The sequence below is a fragment of the Melozone crissalis genome, unplaced genomic scaffold (assembly GCF_028551555.1).
Source record: "Melozone crissalis strain CALT ecotype California unplaced genomic scaffold, PUWL_Pcris_2 ptg000036l_1, whole genome shotgun sequence".
In the NCBI taxonomy this organism is placed as follows: Eukaryota; Metazoa; Chordata; class Aves; order Passeriformes; family Passerellidae; genus Melozone; species Melozone crissalis.
Genome location: NW_026535814.1, coordinates 4,366,369 through 4,386,222, shown reverse-complemented (window position 1 = coordinate 4,386,222; position 19,854 = coordinate 4,366,369). Strand labels below are relative to the sequence as shown.

Sequence of the window (19,854 nt, the reverse complement as noted above, 5' to 3'; positions counted from 1 at the left end):
ATTTCAGATTTACATTTGAAGTTCATTTTTTGCCTGGTTTTGTTAGACCTCTTAAGATCCCTATGGGCTCACTATTCAAGCTTGTCTTGGACCCTCTTAATGGTATCACATTTGTCTGCTGTGTCAGCTGCACCACTCAGCTTGGTGTCTTCCAGGCCATTCTGTTATTCTTGGTGTGCTGGTTTTACCAACAGGGAACTAAACTCCAAATACGCCACTTGCGCCCACCCCTTCTGATAAGGGAGGGACAATAAGGAGAGATTATGTGATGAAAATAAGAATTTACTAAAATCACAATAACCACAGCAGTATCAATAGTAAAAAGTATTCAAAAAGAAGGTGGCTTACCCACAAAAAGAGCATTCACCACCAGGAACAAAGAAAAACACTTCTCAAAGATACCACTAGGTGTGGTCTCCAAACAAAGCCAATATGGTGAGGAGGGCTTCCACAGCATAGTGTTCTCTCCCACCCTTCCACCCAGCCCAAAAAGAATGAAAAGCAGGGACAAAACAAAACCGGGAGACTAGTTCATCTGGAAAAAGGAATTGTGCAGCTGCTGGCCAAGCTCAGTCCTCTGCACTTGCTTGAACTGCCGCCTCCCACTCTGCTGCCTGGAGCTGCCCACCTCAACGCTGCAGCTCCCATAGTGGAGCTACAGAGGAAAAATGGGAGAAGGGAAAAAAACAGGTGGGCAGCAGAAGAGACCAAGTCCTCCATGGTCTCTTGGAGGCCATGGTAAGAGCATAGTCCACTCTGCTTTTGTGACCAAGGCAAGAGTGGTAAATTCCCAGTTTCTGGCCCTGGCTTTTTCCTGCCAAAGCTCTGCCCCCTAAGCATGATGTAAGTGGTATCAAATAAACAATGCTAAAAACTCCACCCCCTTTTCTCTTTAACTGGGACACTATGAAATGTTTTAAATGTTGTCACATTATACAGAGTACACCAGAAATTATGTTTTGGAGACAAATGAAAATGCTTAAATCCAAAAAAAGGGTAAAGTTTGAAATAGAGTTGAAATTATTTTGTTAAAATGAGATGATAAGGGTAAACTTCATAAAATTTCTTCATGTCTCTGTTTTTGATATTTGCTTCTGCCAAGGACTTTAAAACTTAGGAAATTTTTTGCAGTTCTAACAAATGGGAAGTGTCATACCTTCATCTCCATGTGAAATATAATCCTGTGCCTATTTATAATGATTTATATTCTCTGCACAGGGGTGTGCTTCTTTGGCTCTTTTAGTATCTTACTGAGTTCAGAGTTATATCTGTACCTGATCTGTCTTCCTTTCCAAATCCATTTAGGAGCAAACTCATTAAAGTTCAGGAGAAACAGGGAATCTTACAGTATGTCTTCCAGTTCACCAAATCAGTAGCATTTTGTTTACCACTCAGCCCTCTGGGAGAAGAGCACTTTGCACCTAGATGTTCAGAAGATTTGCTTCTTAAAAAAAAAAAAATAGTTTACTGGGTAAGAAGCATCTCTTAGGTTTTTGCCCAGTAGCTGGAATGACTTCCCTACTCTTGTTCAGCTACATAGAAGTTTCAGTCAGTTTAGTTTCAGAGCTTAGTCACATAGATCAGTTTGGTGACCATATAATGTGAATAAACATAGTATAGTATGTTTAGTTGTACTATAAACATAGTACAACTAAAGTGTATGTATAGATCTGTTGAAAATGTTTATCTACAAAGACTACTTCTAAAGATATTAGGACTTCTCTACACCCACTATCCATTTTTTTCCTTTGGCCAGGCAATATTTCCTTATTTCTTTTTAAAAGAAATCGTGCCCTCTGTGTAAAAAAAAAGGAGTATAAGGATTTCTCAAGGATATATGAGTGAAACTGTCAGCAGTCTGTAGCAGTAGTAAAGTAGTTAGCTCTGGTGTTTCTGTCTTCAGACTGCTTTTCTGTGAGAGTGCCTCTAGGACCCGGGAGTTAAAAGTATAAAAAACAATTTAACAAGAACATACACAATGAGAAGTTTTATTGTGCTGTAGTTACATGGTTTAACTTCCTAGTGGTCCAAGGAATTGGAAGGTCTAAGTAAATTCCAATTAAGGTAAGAGAAGGCAAAAAAGCTTTTAGTAATGCTGGTGTTACTTTGCTGTGAAAGCCACTGGCATTTAGTGAATATGAATTTAATTACACTTAAAAGATTTGGGCTTGTTTTAATTCCTTGTCAGTTATGAACTAAAGCTGTGGATCTCACAATTCTAAATGATCACTATTATTATCAGAAAACCAATGATGTTTAGAAGACATTGCCTTGCAATTACCACACATTATTCCAAGGGCTTAATTCTGTCTTCACAGCCCAAGTTCTCAGAGGGAGTAGATCTGAACAAGGATTACAAAGCCTCATGCTGTCCCCTTTGGGATGGAAGCATGCAGATGCCTCGAATATGTTCCGTGAATGGCTAGTTCTACTAAACTGTAGAACCTCCAGGAGTACAGTTAAGTAAATTTAGGTAATCTCCTAAATTTACTGGTTTGGATGCCGTCAGAGTGGTGAGCTAATCTTCAGTAAGTAACTAAATAAATAAACACCTTAAACTAGTGCACGACAAAACACTGAGGGCTGGATGATATTGAGACCTTTGTAGCACAAAACAGGATGGATGCTTATTTTTGTTGCAATATGGCCTTTCTGTTTAAACAGTTCTATGAAGTTGTAAAATCCAGTTGCCTGTCTGAGCTGAGTCTTTTCAGTAACGTGTGCCTTCATAGACACACAGACAAAGTAGTGGGTTTCTAATGCATTCTGAAGGCAGCAAATTCTATAGAAGTTCAGTTAGCTTTATAGGTTACTGGTGGGGTGAGTACGCACTTTACAGGTCTCTGAAGACTTTCGAAGCAAGGCTAGCATCACTTCAATCTTAGCTAGCACTAGCACTTCAGTCTTGCTTGAGACTAATGATAAGTCCAGGAAACATCCAGGAAGTAACTGATTACATCCCTCTGTCTCAGGGAAGCATGCCATCACTTGCACTTGCACTAAGCTTGGCACCAACTTTCAGTGGTTGTTATAAATAATAGAAATGTAGAAAGAGTTCAACAGTAACATGATGCTAGTGGACTGTGCGACAGGCTTTTAAAGTCAGGCTAAACTTTAGTTGCTGTAGTCAAAAGTAATGAGTAGAACAGAGTAGAAGAGAATAGAATAGGATAGAATAGAATTGGAAGGGATCTACAGTGCTCATCTAGTTGACAAATTCAGGGCTGACCAACAGTTCTAGCACATTATTAAGGGCATTTTCCAAATGCCTCATAAATACTGAGAGGCTTGGGGCATTCACAGCCTCCCCAAAAAGCCTGTTTGACTCTCCTCTTGGTAAAGAAAGTTCAGTGTGAACCTCCTTTGATGCCATTCTGAACCGTTCTGACACATCCCGGAATTCTAGTGGGAAGAGATCAGCAGCTTCATCTCCTTGTCCCCTCCTCAGGAAGCTGTATAGAGCAATGGAGTTATACCTCAGCCTACTATTCTCCAGGCCAAAGTGCTCAGCCCCACTTCACAAGCTATGCCTTCCAGGCTATTCCCCAGCTTTGTTGGCCTCCTCTGGACGCATTCAAGGACCTTTACGTCCTTCTTAAATTGTGGGGTCCAGACCTGCAGAGAGTACTCTAAATGAGGCTTACCAACGCTGAGTATGATGAGATAACCACCTCCTTTGTCTGGCTGGTTATGCAGTATTTGAGGTACTCCAGGATGCAGTTTGGCCTCATGGTTGCCCACATACATGGCTGACTCACACTTAGTTTCATATCAGCCAGCACCCATAGGTTGCTGTCTGCAGGGCTGTGCTCCAGCCACTTCACTCCCATTTTACACTTGTCCTGGTGTTACTTAATCCCCAGTGCAGAATCCAGCATTTCAGCTTTAAATTTCATCCCATTAATCATAGCTCTGACCTATCCAGATGCATCTGCAAGGCCTTTAGTCTCTCAAGAGGATCAACAGCAGCTCCCAGTTTGGTATCATCAGCAAACATGCTAATGGAGCATTTAAATCCTGTATCCAGATTGTTGTTAAATATATTGAACAGAGCTGGTCCTAGGACTGAGCCCTGAGGAGCAGGACTGTTGACTGGCCACCAGCCAGATGTAACCCAGTTCGCTACAACTGAGCTCACTTGTGTTGTGGAGGTGTGCCAGTTCAGCTGGAATTGCCTTTCAGAGAGAAGGCAGCATGAAAATTACTCTACTACTGATATACTCATTAGTCTTAGACAAACCAATTCCTATTTAATTTATGATAAACTAAATTGATTTAACGGAATGTTTTGGTATTTTTGTTACACTAGACATAAGTTACTCTTCCAAAATAAAGATATTGATGGACCACCCACACAGACTGGTGTTAATATCCTAGATCCAGTTTTCTCTGTTAAGTGAATTAATTTAAATTTTTGCTTTTTTCTATCAATGTCAGTCTTTTCTTTGTAGTCTACTTTCAAATTTTCCCAAGATTTTTGTTTTCTAATATTTTAAATATTCTAAATATTTGTGAGTGATTTACTTCCAGTTCTCTTCAAGTCTTTACTGCTGAGCTCTCAAGTTTCCTGCATGTGTATTCTTATAGATGCAAATTAAGAAATCTGAGGGGTTTTTTAAGGTGAAAGTTTTCAAGTGTTGCTCCATTCTCTTTGGTGATATCATTTAGCTCTATTTGGAAAGCCAAGCCTGTTTCATGAAGTCACTGAGTTTTAACTTGAAATTACAGTAGTCTCAATTGTCCCTTTTTTGCTCATCATTGAGGAACTTAAAACTAAATTAGGAAATATCTTACAAGATTTGCAGTGTGCTAGTAGGTAAAATTCCAAATGAGCTGGAGGGGCATTCTCCCAAAGACAAGGAGATTGAATATTTGTAGGTGAGTGAAACTGAAGTTTCAAGTTAAAAATGAAAAATGAAAGCAGACATATTGATGACTGTGGAAAGGAAGATTTATTTTTCAAATTGTGAACGCCATGTCACTTCAGTATTTGTATTTCTATTGTGTACTGAAGGGATGAGTAAGAAGCATTTTTATTGCACCATTTGAAATTTGCATATTATCCTATGAAGTTACTATTTCCATCTTTCTTTCTTGTATTTTTGCTCTCATTTGATATAACAGGAAAACTATTCCTGTTGTGTAGTCCAATGCTGTGAATGTCCTTTTTATAGTTTAATTATGTAAGTAACCAAGTCTAGTGTGTTTTACAGTACATTTCGTTAAGCAAACTAAATGGAATGCCATTTAATGATTTTTATACTTGCTGTTTGAGGACAAATTTGGATATAGATTGATATAGAATTACCTGAAGTACTGCATATAAATTAAACATTAAAAAGGTAGATATAGCCAGACTAAGCAGCTCAGTTATAATCTTTGGTTGTGCAGTTACTGCCTCAAGGATACTTCATCTACTTCATATCATATGTCCTTCTTTTGAAAGATGATCAGTGGGTTCAAGTAACATTTCAGCTCAGAGGAAATTGCATAATTTATAGACTTTCCAAAATGAAAAACAGGAAACCAGTTTCATTAAATTAAGTCTTCCACTCCTTTTTTTTCTTTTCTGCTCTTACAGATTGGAACATTGAAGGACTACTACCACTTCTACCATAGTAAAACAATTAAAAGGTCAGTTCTCTCAAGTAGAGGTACCCACAGCTTCATTTCAATGGAACCAAAGGTAAGAAAATCCATGCATGTGTCTGAGGAAAAAGCCTTTGCATTTTTTATATGAAATACTGTACCAGAGGACATTCACCTGAATGGCATATAGCATTACAAGAATTACCCTATCTGTTTTCTAAGGTTCTACTTCTCATTAAAACAAAGTGAAGAAGATACCATGCTATTAAGTATATGCTATTCTTGGAACAGAAAGTGCACGATTGTTCCTAAATGAGTACTTGAATTTTGATAATGCACTAATTACTGTGCTTCTCTGCAAAACCACACACATAAGATCTATGTCTGCAGATTTCTTCTGTGAAGCAACCAGCTTTAAAAATAAAAATGGGCAATGTGGGATGGTACACTGTTCAGAGGAAAGTTTCTCTTGCTTTTTTTCTTGTCTTCTTCTGGACTTGGTCTACAACGGATTAAAAGGAGTACTCTTTTCTGTGGTCCTTTTGGTAGTTTAACTGATCTTAATTTTAAGATCTGCATGAAAAATGGTGCCTTTTTTTGTAGCATACACTATAATAGGTAGCTGTCAACGCAATTTAATTACTGATTTATAGTTAAATATAATATCTTCATGTATCCTACCCAAAACACACTTTTGTTTGAATTCTTTAGTTTCAGTGATTAGTAGCTTATTCACTGACTGCAGAACTGTATTGCCTCTGGTTTTCTTTTAGAAAAAAAAGTTTGTTGAGGATCCCATTAGCTTTTTTATGCTGTTCATGCAATGAAGTCTTGCCAACAAACCCCCAGGCCCCTGGTGTGGTAATAACAGCGTCAAGCTTTTTTAAATTATTGGATGATGAATGTTCTCTGTGAAGAGTTTGTCAGGTTTTACTCAACAAATCATTTATGAGAAGTAAAAGTTACTGGTGAAAGAGTTTGAGCACTGTACAAATTGAGCATCATAGAGGAATACTTCTGCCATCTGGAAAACTGTGTTTAGGTCTGAAGTTCCTCTTGAGGATGGGACAATACTAGGAATGTACACAAAAAAACTGTGCTCAATGCTCTGTTGATAGGCCTGAACTGCTTAACCCTTTGAGAGCGCCAGCAGCTCTGCTGAGCAGTGTATACTGAGGGTTAGCATAAACCCTCAGCATACTGTATACCCTTTTATACTACCCTGAGGGTAAGTATAGGTAAAAATGCAAAAGGAAGAGTAAGTGTTCACATCTGCATCAGTCCATGCTCTTTCCATATGTACAAAGGTGGAGCAATTAACACACCAATGCAGGAGTTGCATGCATGTACCACTGTAAACTGTGATGTTACACCCAGCTTCCAGATACTCCATCTGCACCTCTGGCAGGCAGTCCAGACTACTTTGGCTAGAATAGTGAGAGACTCTGAGGCAGAACACAGCAGAAAATCAAAATGATCATTTGTTTATTATGCTGCTTAAGTCTTGTCTTCAATCTGCGCTGCTTTTGGTATAGACTTTCTAAATTTCGGAACCATTACGTATCACTTCAATATTGAGAAGTTCTAGTGAGGGTTGTACAAGGTACCCAACCTGTTTATGATTCTGTACCCAAAGAGAAGCTGATGTTCTAATAACTAGATCTGGCAAGAAGTGTTTGTGTGATTCACTTTGTGACTGCTTCACTGAACCTAGGTTTGGGAACTCCTATGTGGCTGCAGACATGTCAGTAAATGGACTTGTATTTGTAGCATAAAGACAACTTTGTCCTCAGTGTGTATAACATTTAATGATTATTAAAGCAGACTGGCAAGTTAATTATTCTATATAAGCTAGTTCTTTTAAAACAAAAGCTGTAATATTATATATAAGGCACATTGCATTGCTGTGAGAATTTTACAAGTACTGCACACTACTGTATTTATGAGTGGAATGGTATCTAATGCAAATATTTGCTGCAGATTAGTCAGTGTGGCTATTTGGAACAAAGAAACACTGAGGTTTGTTTACTTTCCAGATAATTTAATGGTAATTAACTTAATGCTGAAAAAGCTCTCCCTTTTACATGCACATGGAATTAGCCTGTTCTGTGTTGCATCAAACATGGATCATTAATTTGTTCCTTTACAAAATTTTTAAGGATGGAATTCTGATTGAGTAGCCATTTGTTATGTAAATAGCCTGCATATAATGGAAGAAATGATGAATTTTGGTATTTCTGAATTATTTTAATGGATAGTGTTTGATGTCATTGTGTGAATGCACAATGAAAGATGTAGAACTAATAGAAAATCTTGTTTTTGTGGATTTAAATTAATGAATTGTTTTGAAAATCTTTTGTTTGATTTTCTACTTCTGGAAAAGCCTCTTGACACTGTTATAAACAATATGAATAAATGCAACAGGGAACATAATAACTGGGGTGTGGCACATAGGGCTGTGGCCTAGTTAACAAGATGGGGGTTGATCAAAGGTTGGACTTGATGATCTTTGAGGTGTTTATCAGCCTTTTGTGATTCTGTGATAAACTGAAGACATGTGGGTTGCACATTTTGACACTTTCCCCAGCGTTAGCCTGTATTAACCTCATATCATCTGTATTTAGATGAAAAGGTAAAGGATATGCAGTATAACACAGTTTTGTCAATTGTCATCCACATCCTTACCTCGCAGTGCTACGTGTTGTCATTTAGCGAAGAAAAAGATTAAACAATTTTAGGAAAAGATGAACAAGAAAGGCTGTAATTCCCTTAACATAGATTGTAATGGAGAAAATTTGAAACGTGGCTTTTTTCTCATCATCTTTCTCAGCCAGTGAATAGTTATGTGGTGTTCTGCGTGTCCTAATGGGAAAACACAGAAGTGGAAGAAGTCTGTGGATTTAAAGGAGAGACCAAAGCCAACTGAATGAAATCTATTAACAGAGGTTTCTGGTCTCCCTAGCCAGATGTGCTTATTTGTGGTTGGCCTTTGGCAGGGGTCAATGAGAGCACCACACCACAAATCAAAAGCTTTTTTTGGCTTCACAGTTTGATCTGCAGAGTTATTTTGGTGATACTACAATGAATGAAACAATAGGAGTAGAAGCAAAAGATAAGTGGGAAGATGTACAGAATGAGTCCATAGTTGAAAGGTATCAGGAAGCTCTAATTCAGCTATTAAATAGTTGAGTGTATTGATGGTAGACAATCTACTGAAACCAGACTATTACAGCATTTCTAGGACTGAGAAGGAAGAGCTGAGGCATGCCTCTGGGTTTGCTGCAGTAGTGAAATCAAGAGTCACAAAGTGGGAAATATTTTAAGCAAAGATTGAAACTGCAGTCTGAAGGCCAGACTTTTCATCAATAAAAACAATAAGGGAAACCAGGTGGAGCTTTTCTATTAGTAAAGAGATTGCAATTCCAATGAAATGTGACAGTTGAAGTGTGTATGCAAGACCACAGTACCTGCAAATTAAATGGACAGCACAGGTGGAATTTTTGTTTTATTTATCTTTTTATTTTGAACTGTTACATAAAATGAAGAGTTTTTAGTGAAGAGCTGTGATAATCAAATTTGTGATTCATATGGCAAAAAATATCCCACAGAATTGGTAGCATAAATAATCCTAGAAGATGACTGTTCTTGAGGTAATAGACGGCAGATAAAAGATTGATAATATAGTCAAATAGATATTTGAGTATATTATTGTTCTGTTTTTCTCATGAGGTCCCCAGAGTCTCCCATCACAACAGAGATCTGAAAAAGACATCTGGCCCACAGTAATGCTAAAAATCAGGGAATGAATAATTTGTTTTCCTGTTTAGTATGACATCAGCCAACTTTGGAGCATAGTGCATCTTTATCAATCTCCACTAAGATGGCATCTCATATTTTTCTAATTTTAATGAATTTTGGGTAGGTTTATTTGGGGTTTGAATTCTGTTTGATGGGTCATAAAAACATAAAGACTACACAAAATAGGACCAGAAAGATTTACAGTCTTATTGAAATAAGAAATAAGGCTGCCTTTACATAAGGAAGATACTCTGCTTGAGCACAATTTTGCAGTAGTGTCATGCCTTTGTCAGCTGTACGCCAGGATCAGAATACCTGGGAAAACATTACTCCCAGACACTTATATTTTATGCAGCCTGATCTAACCCCACACAGAGTGTAGGAGTATGATGGAGGAGAAAGCCTTATCTTTGCCAAATCAAGATAAACAGAACTCATGGTACCAGTATGCAAAATGCTGGCAAGCATAATTTCTTTGATTTCACAAATTATATGGGCTGTTTTCAGAGGATAGGAAAGTAATGCCAGAAGCCTGCCCTTATTATTGGTAGAGCAGTTATGTTCATGAGATTGCAAAGGGAAGCAGAGCTGTAGTAGCCATGAGTAATCTGGGGCTTTTAAAGCCATCACCATGGATTTGAAGCTTGGAGAAATTAGATGAGAATGTTGTTATGGGTAAGGTGGTAGTTAGTTGTTAAACCTTAGTGAACAAAAAGATTTTGTTAGACATACAGGATAACACAACAGTTAAAAAGTGGGACCAGGTAGGTTACTGATGTCTGCATGGTTAGCCATAAAATGTACAAACACACAGGGACCAAGAATCAGTAAGATGCTACATGGTTGCAAAATAATAGGAACCATCATGCTCTTTTCATGTTCAGAGTTTGACTGGAAGTTTAAGTAAGTTCTTAAATAATCCAATATTTACCACTGGGGTCCCTGTAATTAATTACCTGAAAAAGCTTGTACATGAGCAATCCTTACATCTTTAACTTAGTAAAAATCAAGAGTAGGTTTGGTTGTTTTCAAAGAGCCTTTTACTGGGTGAGTTAAAGCATGAACTGAATCACAATGAATCAGAGGAAATTGCAGTATCTCTCTATGTCACCTGCTTCTGGAGTATTAATTAGTTTCATGTAAACATGAGCAAATAGTCCTACAACTAGGATTTTTTTTAGGGCTTTTTGAAATATGAAGTTGCTGTTCACTGATAAGAATTCTAGTAGATCCTGCTAGTTATTCTAACTGTTCATTGTGCTGTAAATTTTGTATTATTTGGTTGTTTGTTTGTTTTCTTTATGGTAATTAAAACCTGCACTTATAGGGGTGAATGTTATGTTAGTTTTAGTTCAAACTATATTCATCCCTGGGAAATAAGTGTTGCTTCAGCAGGAATCAAGAATATGTTTTGCGTGATGAGACTGCATCACACTTGTTTTTATTCATCACTCATTAATGACTATTCAGCAGTTCAGAATGCACCTAGACCTAGAATAAAGATGGAGATAAATCCCAGTGAGTATAGCAATAAAGGAGCTGCATTTTGTAGCAGGTTTTTCCCTTATCACAGAATTCTATAATGGTTCGAGTTGGAAGAAACTTTTTGGAAGTCATCTAGTCCAACCTGCCTGCAATGAGCAGGGACATCTTAAACCAGATCAGGTTGCTCAGAGCTCTGTTTGTCCTGACCTTGAATATTTCAAGGGATGGGACATCTGCCTATTCTCTCTAGACAACTTGATCCAGGGTTTCACCACTCTCATTGTGAACAATTTCTTCCTTAAATCTAGTCTGAATCAACCCTCTTTCTGTTTAAAACCATTTCTCCTTGTCCTGTAGCAACAAGACCTCCTAAAAAGTTTGTCCCCATCTTATTTGTCCCCTACACATACTGAAAAGCCTCAATAAGGTCTCCCTGGAGCCTTCTTTTCCTGAGGATATACAGCCTCACCTCTCTAAGCCTTTCCAAATAGAAAGGTACCTCAGCTCACAAACCATTTTGCAGCCCTTCTCTGGGCTCAATCCCAGCAAGTCTTCCTGTACTGAGGACCCCAGAGTTGAATGCAGCACTCCAGGTGGGTTCTGCAGCAACACAATATGTTCAGTGCCTCACCCTTTTTATAAAGTTTTTGCAACATCACAGAAACCCGGTGCTGGACCAGAGTGTTGTTTCTTTCTCAAAAAGAACCTTGGTAAAAATCCTGATTCTTCTACTTGCCATCCTGAGTTTTATCAGATTCCTTCCTCATCTCTTTACTATCTTAAGAAATTAATTATATGAAAATAATTAAAGGCTAGAATCCTGCAAAATAATGTTTTCGTTTTTTCCGATGGGTGGGAGAGGAGGATTTAATTCCTCATTTGCTGCATTAATTAGGAAGTCAGCAAGTTAAAACCCCTCAACTAATCTGCAATTCTTTTCCAGAAGATAACAATGAGATTTTAATTGCCGAGGAGTTTTGTAAAATGACATGACAAGTGAAAAAATGGAATCTAATCTAATACTTCTTTTTAATGTACTTGAAATTAGATATATTGAGGGGTCAAACTCCTTTGAGGCAGATGCCAACAACTGATGAAATCATGATGAAATCATGTGAAATCATGATGAAAGGGAAATCTTAAGTGTAGGTAACTGAATGCAGTAATATGTTTCAATAAAAACTTCCATATTCCCCAACAGTGAATATTTTCCTCTTCTAAAACTATTACACTGAATTCCTGCTGGCCATTTTGGTGCTTCTAGTAGAAAACATTAAAAGGTAATTCCACTAGGAAGCTTCAATGATTATTTTTTTATTTAAGTACAAACAGCAAATCAGTTATTAGTTAGACATTAAAAAAGGTTTTGTTCTTCAGAAATAAACCTGTCCCACTAGTGCTACAATTAACTTCATTAAATGTTTCTACCTATTGTAAATAAAGAGAAATTACCATTATGTGACAAAATTTGTTGGCTGAAGAACAGATACTTCCTCTTATAGAAGCAATGGATTTGGCCAGTAGAATAAAAAGGGAAGGCCCTATATATTAATGTGATATTGGCTTTTCATTTTTAGATTACAGTCTCCCGAGGTTCATCCTTACCCTGGTTTTGTATCCTCCACAGACAGAACACTGTTCCCTGTGCAGAAAACACCAAATTTTAGGTTGCTCTTCTTCCTAATGTTGGACCAGCTGTCCAACAGTGTTGGACAGCTGTCAGTAATCCCATTCCACTGCTCATCAGTCTTTAGGCATTGTGGTAGAGCTGCTATTAAGGTCTCTAGCCTACATGGTCAATGAGAGAGATTTTGGGTGACTCTAAAGTAGCAGGCAAGGACTCAGCAATCTCTTCACAGAAGTAACTAAAGCTTTCTGGACCAGGAATAGTGGAAATGATAAAGATTTTATTTGTCTCTGACTTTGATGTACTTGGAGCGTTCTGGTTTTAGAGAGGCAAAAGCGAAAGTCCCCATATATATGCAATGACCTGGGCCTTTGCAAGGGACTCATGATATTAAGAGAAAAAAAAAATATAAATAGTCTATTCTGAATTTTGTAGACCAACATATGTCTTGAGCATGGTACATCTCAACGATTTAAAAACATTGGCTGAATTGTAGCTGGATTTTAGCTTAGAACTGTTCAAACCATGGGGGATTTTTCCTTTGAGAAATCCTTTGAGAATTCCTTGAGAAAATGTTCCTTGCCCTCTCTGCACTTGGTGAATCTGGAGCTTGTGGCAATCGAACTCCTTGACTTTTGTTTTGTAGAGTGTATTCTCCTTTTAAAATTATTTCCTACAAACATGTTGAGCACTGGTTAGGACCAGTGACATTATTTCCAACTATAGCCTAGATCTTGTTACAGAAACTTGTTTAGGAACCTTAAAAATAGATAGAAATATTCTTTAGGAATAACGGGGGGGAAAACTCCCTTCAGGGCATGCTTTTGCTGTGTAGGGAACAAATACTTCTGAAAGCTGATGTAATGCAGTGCTACGTTCACGTAGTAAGATGAAGATTCTAAATGTAACATACCTCTTGAATTTGGGGGCAAAGTGGGGAAAAATGTCTTGTACTTTTCCCTTCACTGTCTCTGTGGTTCCCTTCACAGTCACTAGAGGAACCTCAACAAAAACATATTTACGTACCTTAGGAACTAAATGTAGGGTTCATACGTGATAATAGTGACAATTTTCTTGTGCAGACTGCTGGAGCTGCAGTGCTAATCCCAGCAATGGATAAATTCAGAAAAACGTCTTACTAGACCTAACTGCATTTAGCATTTGATATCTTGTTTTACAAAATTAAGTACTTAAGATACAGATAATTAGTTATCAATACTTCTTTTGGTTTCTTCCACCCTTATATTTTATAAGTGTTAAAACAGTCCAGGATATCATAAGTGCATAGTTGACTGTACATCAGTAAAATAACAAAAACAAGGAGGAAAAAAAACTTTGTCCATCTGTTGCTTCATCAGAGGACATGTTAGCATCACACATGTTAGCATCACGGAGGTAAAGTCTGGAGAAGTTATTTGAGCAGCATACACATCAGTATGGTGCAGCACACTGTGAGAGTTAGCAGCTGATTTGAATAGGGACTAGTAGAGGTTGCAGCTGCTTTTGCTGAGAGTGCAAAAGGTATGTGCAGCATGCAGAACAGCAAACTTAATTAGACATATTTGTGTTGTTACAGTTTGGTGGCTTGGTTTGGTTGGAAGGGACCTTAAAAGTCACCTTGCTCCAGTTTAGATGCTTTTCTGTCCATTCTGGGATAAGATTTTCTCTGCACTACTCATGTCAGAATGCTTTCTTGCTTAATGGCACATCTGTCTGGTTTGTTCTCCTATGCAAGCTGGAAACGCTCATCCTCACTCAAAGTGAGACCACTAATGGAGGGACCTACAATGCATATGAAGGCGGATCACAGACTTGTGCAGTGTTATTTTATAAGTGCAAATGCCATTTGAAAACAAACTCATGAACAAGAAACACAAGGAAAATCCATTTGGAACCTAAAAAGGAAAAGGGTGTTACATTCCTCACACAATTCAGGAAGCACTAAAGGATTTTGCTCAGCCTTAATGATGGCAAAAGCACTTTAGGTAAATATATGTGTGGGAAATTGAAAGCCTTAAGAAGACAATTTCATCATAGCAGTTACAAACATGTAAAAGCAGAAGGTTGTAAAGAAAAGATATTTGCAATCCTCAGTCCTTAGATGCTAGTAGATGTTAATACTTGAGTTTCTTTACAGTTCCAGTAAAGCAGTACTTGCTCCTATGTTTTTTAACAGCAAAGTGCATTTATAGGTAAAAAATGATAGGACAACTAACTATTTTTAAAAAAACCAAGGGGACTTAGTCCTCTAATTTTTAATCTGTGTTCTAAGAGCTTGATAGTGAAGACAGCAGCTCTGACAGCTGCAGTGGTCTTGTGTTTCACTAAGTGTGCTTAAGCTGTTGTTAAAGTCAGTTTGCATTGAGAGTGTTAAGAAAGACAGCAAATTGGTGGTTTGGCTACTGGGCTGTTAAATTGCTGGGTGTCAGAAAGTGTCAGAAGAGGAGGAACTGAAGAGATCCTAGTTTTGAACCGTGGAAAGATGCAGCATTCTGGAAGCAGCTGATCCTGTGAGGCCAAATGCCAAAATATCAGCAGGGAAAGAGGGAGAAATTGAAAGAAAACACATTTTGGAAAGGCACATCTCAGAACTGATTGTATAGAAATTTAACAAAACAGCTTCTACACACCATTTCCTGAGGAGATCCAGCTTCCTCTGATGTTGATGATACAGGCTGTATTGCAGGACATTCATAAAAAAATGAATTAAAGTTTTTTTTCTCTCTCTCTTGCACTTGGAAAACATTCTGGCAGCAATGTGTACTCTTGACATAATGGATCAAGATTTTTATGCATCTATCTTTCTGCTTCTGACAGGCAAGACCATAATATTTAATTCCAGGGCTTGTTATCTCACCCAGCTATTCTAAATGGTGGACAGCAAGAAATCATGAGACACATAGATAATTTGTCATATCTGGGATTATTGAGAGGTTATTCACAGATTATTGAAGGCAGGAAAAGGGAGCTGGAAAAACATCCTCCCCAAAACAAAGCAAAAGAATCTCCCCACTACCCAATTTTTTGTAATCCTTTCTTTTAGGATTATTTTGAAAAGCCAATGTCACTGAAAAGCCAGTCATCATCCTTGGCTGATCTGCTTACTCTTAACAGATCCTCACCAGTTTTAATGGTTCAGAGGAGGTGCCAGGCAGCTGTGTCCAGTTCACAGCTCTGCGGCTTGAATGTGTGCAGCCTTCATCAGACAACTTTGCTCCTTCCTGCTTCTGACTCAAAACACAGACAAGGCTGGAAGTTATAATAAAAGTTGAATAAAAATTCTGGCAAGTGTCAAATGCACACCAAGTGCTATGTATTTAATTCTGTGGAATTGTATTTCTCTTGTAATTACAAAAAAAACCTACATTCTCCATGTAATCCACTTAAAGCAGTTGTATCCATTGGTGCGTTGACTATCACTTATGTAACCTGTTTTTAACCTACATTATTGTTTGACCTTTTTATTCCCTTTAAAAAAAAATAATTATTTAGAGAGAGAGTAAATGCTTGCACTCTCATTAGTACTGAGGTTATATATAAATATCTCTACAGGCCAGAATAGTGATTTAACTTTACTTTGTAAATGATGCAGATTAAAAATTTCTTTTTAAGTAGCTGTACTAAATTGAGACTCAATTCACTGTTTCATCTGTAGCTGTTATAACAACTTTGTGTTTATATATACATATATATGCGTGCGCGGGCACACACACACACACACACACACACTTTGCATTTATATATAATTTGTGTTTTATATGTAACAACTTTGTGTTATAACAACTTTGTATAATGAAACAAGAATTTCTGGATTCCAAAGTTTTTTTGACTTCCAGGCTGTTGCTAAAAAACTAGTTCTCAAGAAAGCAAATGCCAATAGACTCATAGCCTGTGAGATCAAAAGGAAATATTTTGATCATCCAGTCAAATCTCTTTTATTAGATGTCATGTGGCATCTGAATTAATTTCTATTCGATGCAGAGTGTAGGTTTTAGAAGTTTTTTCAATTTTAATTAAAAATCTGCCAGCAATACAAAGTATCCAGTAGTTTTAAAAATGTTCTGGTTTTGCTTTATGGCCAGTTATTTAACTTCAACTTTCAGACAGCTCACATTCCTGTAACTATTTGTGAATTTGAAGAATCATATTGTACAGCACTTTGGTGACCTGCATATTGTTTGGACACTGTGACCTCAAAAACTTCCTTCTCCTCAGCTAAGAAGACATCTGAATACCACTTTCTTGTGGATCTGTTTTTGTCTTCATCATATTTGGGCTTCTTTCCTGGGTCCTTGCCTTACTGACACACTTTCCTTGCCTTACATCAAGGAAACCAGCAGAGTTTTGCAGCCCTGCTCAGTGAAGATGTTTGTCATTTTATGAGCCCAATTACACTTTGAAGAGGTAGTCTGAAGAAGGAATTTTGATAATAGTTGATGTTGTGGTAGTCTGACATATCATCTCTTTCAACTTTCACACTGTTCTGGCGAATAGTGGAAAGGCAGTCAAGTGATTTTTAAGCTGTTGCCTGATGCTAATATATGTTTGTTTATGAACTAAAGTCCAGCACGTAAAGGAACTGAATGAATGATTAGAAATATAATAGTACTAGTAATAGGAAGATTTATGAAAACCATTGCAGTTTTTGCAGCTTCTGAAATGTCTTCCCTCATGAAAGCAGACATCTTCTGCAGCACATCTGAGATTCTATCAAACAAAACTTCAGTTTGTATATTTCAAAAGATACACATTTGTACATTTGAAGTTTATCTTTGTTAGAAAAAAGTTGTTTTATTAGTATAGAGAGTATTCCTATATTGTAATAATATGAAAAAAAAAATCACATTTATATTAGACAATTTAAAGTCCTTTTCTCCTAATGAAAGACAGTGTAGAAATAGCCATAGAGATTGCTATCAAATAGATAGCAAACATAGATGAAAGAAATTTTGTGAAGACTGTAGACACCACATTGCAGCCCTGGAAGTCATGTGACTGGAGACCAAAAAGATCTATTATAGGCAATTTATTGCATAAATCATAGCTGTGGATATAACAATCTTTATTGTCTTTTTCTCAATTTATAATATGACCAGTGTTGTGAATTAGGAGTGACTGTTTGTGGACACACTTCAATTGCCAGAATGTGCACAGGGACCGTTCTAAAGCTGCAACAGTGATGTTACCCCTGGTTCATCTGGAGCTTTAAAATAAATGAAAGTAATCAGCCAGTTTGTTAATCAAGCATTACTCCAGCCTTTCTGTTTTCTAATATGCAGAAATTGAGAGATATGGCCTCGTTGGAGGCTGGCTGCATGTCTCTCACAGGTAGTTTTTGGCAGTTAATTTTGAATGGTGATGTTCATTTTGATAATGATGTTAAAGAGGGGTAGTAATCAAGCTTTTAATATCAGTGAAGTTCACTGACAAGTGTAAGACTGAGTTTCAGGGCAGAAAAAGGCAGCTTGTTCCAAAGGTAACTGCTAACAATTCTCCTCCATTGACCTGAACTAGTAGATCAGAGACAGAGTGGCCATGAAACGGTGGTGTTCCCCAATGCTCAGTGTTGGGATCAGCCCTATTTAGTATCTTCCTCGACAACCTGAGTGAAGGGATCAAGTACACCCTCAACAAGTTCACAGATGACACCAAGCTGGGTAGGAGTGTTGTTCTGCTGGAGGGTAGGAGGGTTCTGCAGAGGGACCTGGTCAGCTGAATCAGTAGGTTGAGGCCAATTGTATGAGATTCAATATGGTGAAGTTCTGGGTCCAGCCCTTGGGTCACAATAATCCAATGCAGCACTACAGGCTGGGGGAAGCATGGTTGGAAAACTGCCTGGTAGGAAGGGATCTGGGGTTGCTGTTTGACAGTGGCTGAACATTGGTCAGCAGTGTGCCCTTGGTGGCCAAGGCCAGTGGCGTCCTTGGTTTATATCAAGAACTGTGTGGCCAGCAAGACCAGGGAGGTAACTGGTGAGGCCATACCCAAATCCTGTGTTCAGTTCTGGGTCCTTCACTTTTGTAGAGACACTGAGGTGCTGGAGCAAGTCCCAAGATGGACAATGAAGCTGGTGAAAGCTCTAGAGAGTCGGTCATATAAGGAGCAGCTGACGGAGCTGGGGTTGTTTAGCTGGCAGAAAAACAGACTAAAGATCTTACTGTTCTGTATAACTACATGAAAGGAAGCTGTAGGAAACTGAGGGTTGGGCTTTTCCCCCAGGTAACAAATAACAGGATGAGAGGAAATAGTCTCAAGTCGTGCCAAGGGAGGTTTAGATTACATATTTTAAAAAAAGAAAATATGGAAAGATTTGTAAAGCAGTGGAGCAGACAGCCCAGGAAAGTGGAGTCACCATCCCTGGATATACCATATCCCAGAGTCATAAGCCCTCTGGATATGACACTAAAGGACATGATTTAATGTTGAACGCAGTGGTAGTGGTAGATGGTTGGACTTGAGTATTTCAAGAGTCTCTTCCAGCATTATGATTCTATGATTTTAAATAAGAGTAGTAATCAAGTACTACAAAGGCATCTGAAATGCCAAGGAACTAGGGAAATGGGGTGCTGTAAAATATGCTACTGATACTTCCATTAAGTGTAAAACGCAGCAAAACTCTAAAACCGAAGCTTAGTATAAGCACTTTGGCTCAATTCTGAATTTTAAATACTACTTCTAAGTATATGCTATAAACAGGGTCAGCTTGGAAAAAAATACTTTATCCTTTTCCTATTATTTAGAATAGAAAATAGCAAGACAGACACAATCAAATAAACCCAAATGGAATCAAGTTTTTCTGTGGTTTAAAGTACTCTGATCAGAAAATGGCTTAATTTGATATTTAGTATATGTTCTGTGACTGAATTTTTCCATGTCAGACTTATGTGACAAACATTAAGCGAAAGTGCTGGAAATAGGTTATTTGTGATACTTCCTTACATTTTGTTAAGGGGGTTTGGGTCAGTGAACAGTCTATTCAGGAGGTGTATTTACTTTAAGTCCAGTATACCACTGATGGATATTACATATCACTTAATTATGGAATACTTTTACTGTCTTGCTAACTCTCAGTGAATTTTCTAAATGACAGTTGAAACCATGGGAAACTCTTGACTGAATCAACACTTTTGGAATTACACTGCTATTTTTGACATTTGAATTTAACCCTGTGGTAGAGATTTGTTTTCCTAAGATGTAACAAAATGAGTTAAGGCCACCCTAAAGTAGGCGCATGCAGATGTCTGAAGGACTTAAATGATTTATGACATGAGTTGAAGGACTAACCTAAGAAAAGAAAAATATCACATCAGAAATTTCAACAGGTTTTTTTAATATATAAAATAATTGCTACAGTA

The 19,854-nt window shown here is 37.7% G+C and overlaps 1 protein-coding gene across 2 annotated transcripts in view; it reads left to right on the top strand.

Moving 5' to 3' along the window:
* The window catches only part of PCSK5 (proprotein convertase subtilisin/kexin type 5), a 228,426-nt gene that overhangs the window by 18,476 nt on the left and 190,096 nt on the right, over positions 1 to 19,854 (top strand). For both annotated transcript variants that reach the window (XM_054283563.1, XM_054283562.1), the window contains exon 2: positions 5,582 to 5,686. In XM_054283563.1, the coding sequence (XP_054139538.1) occupies positions 5,582 to 5,686 (105 nt within the window). The remainder of the gene's footprint in view (positions 1 to 5,581; positions 5,687 to 19,854) is intronic.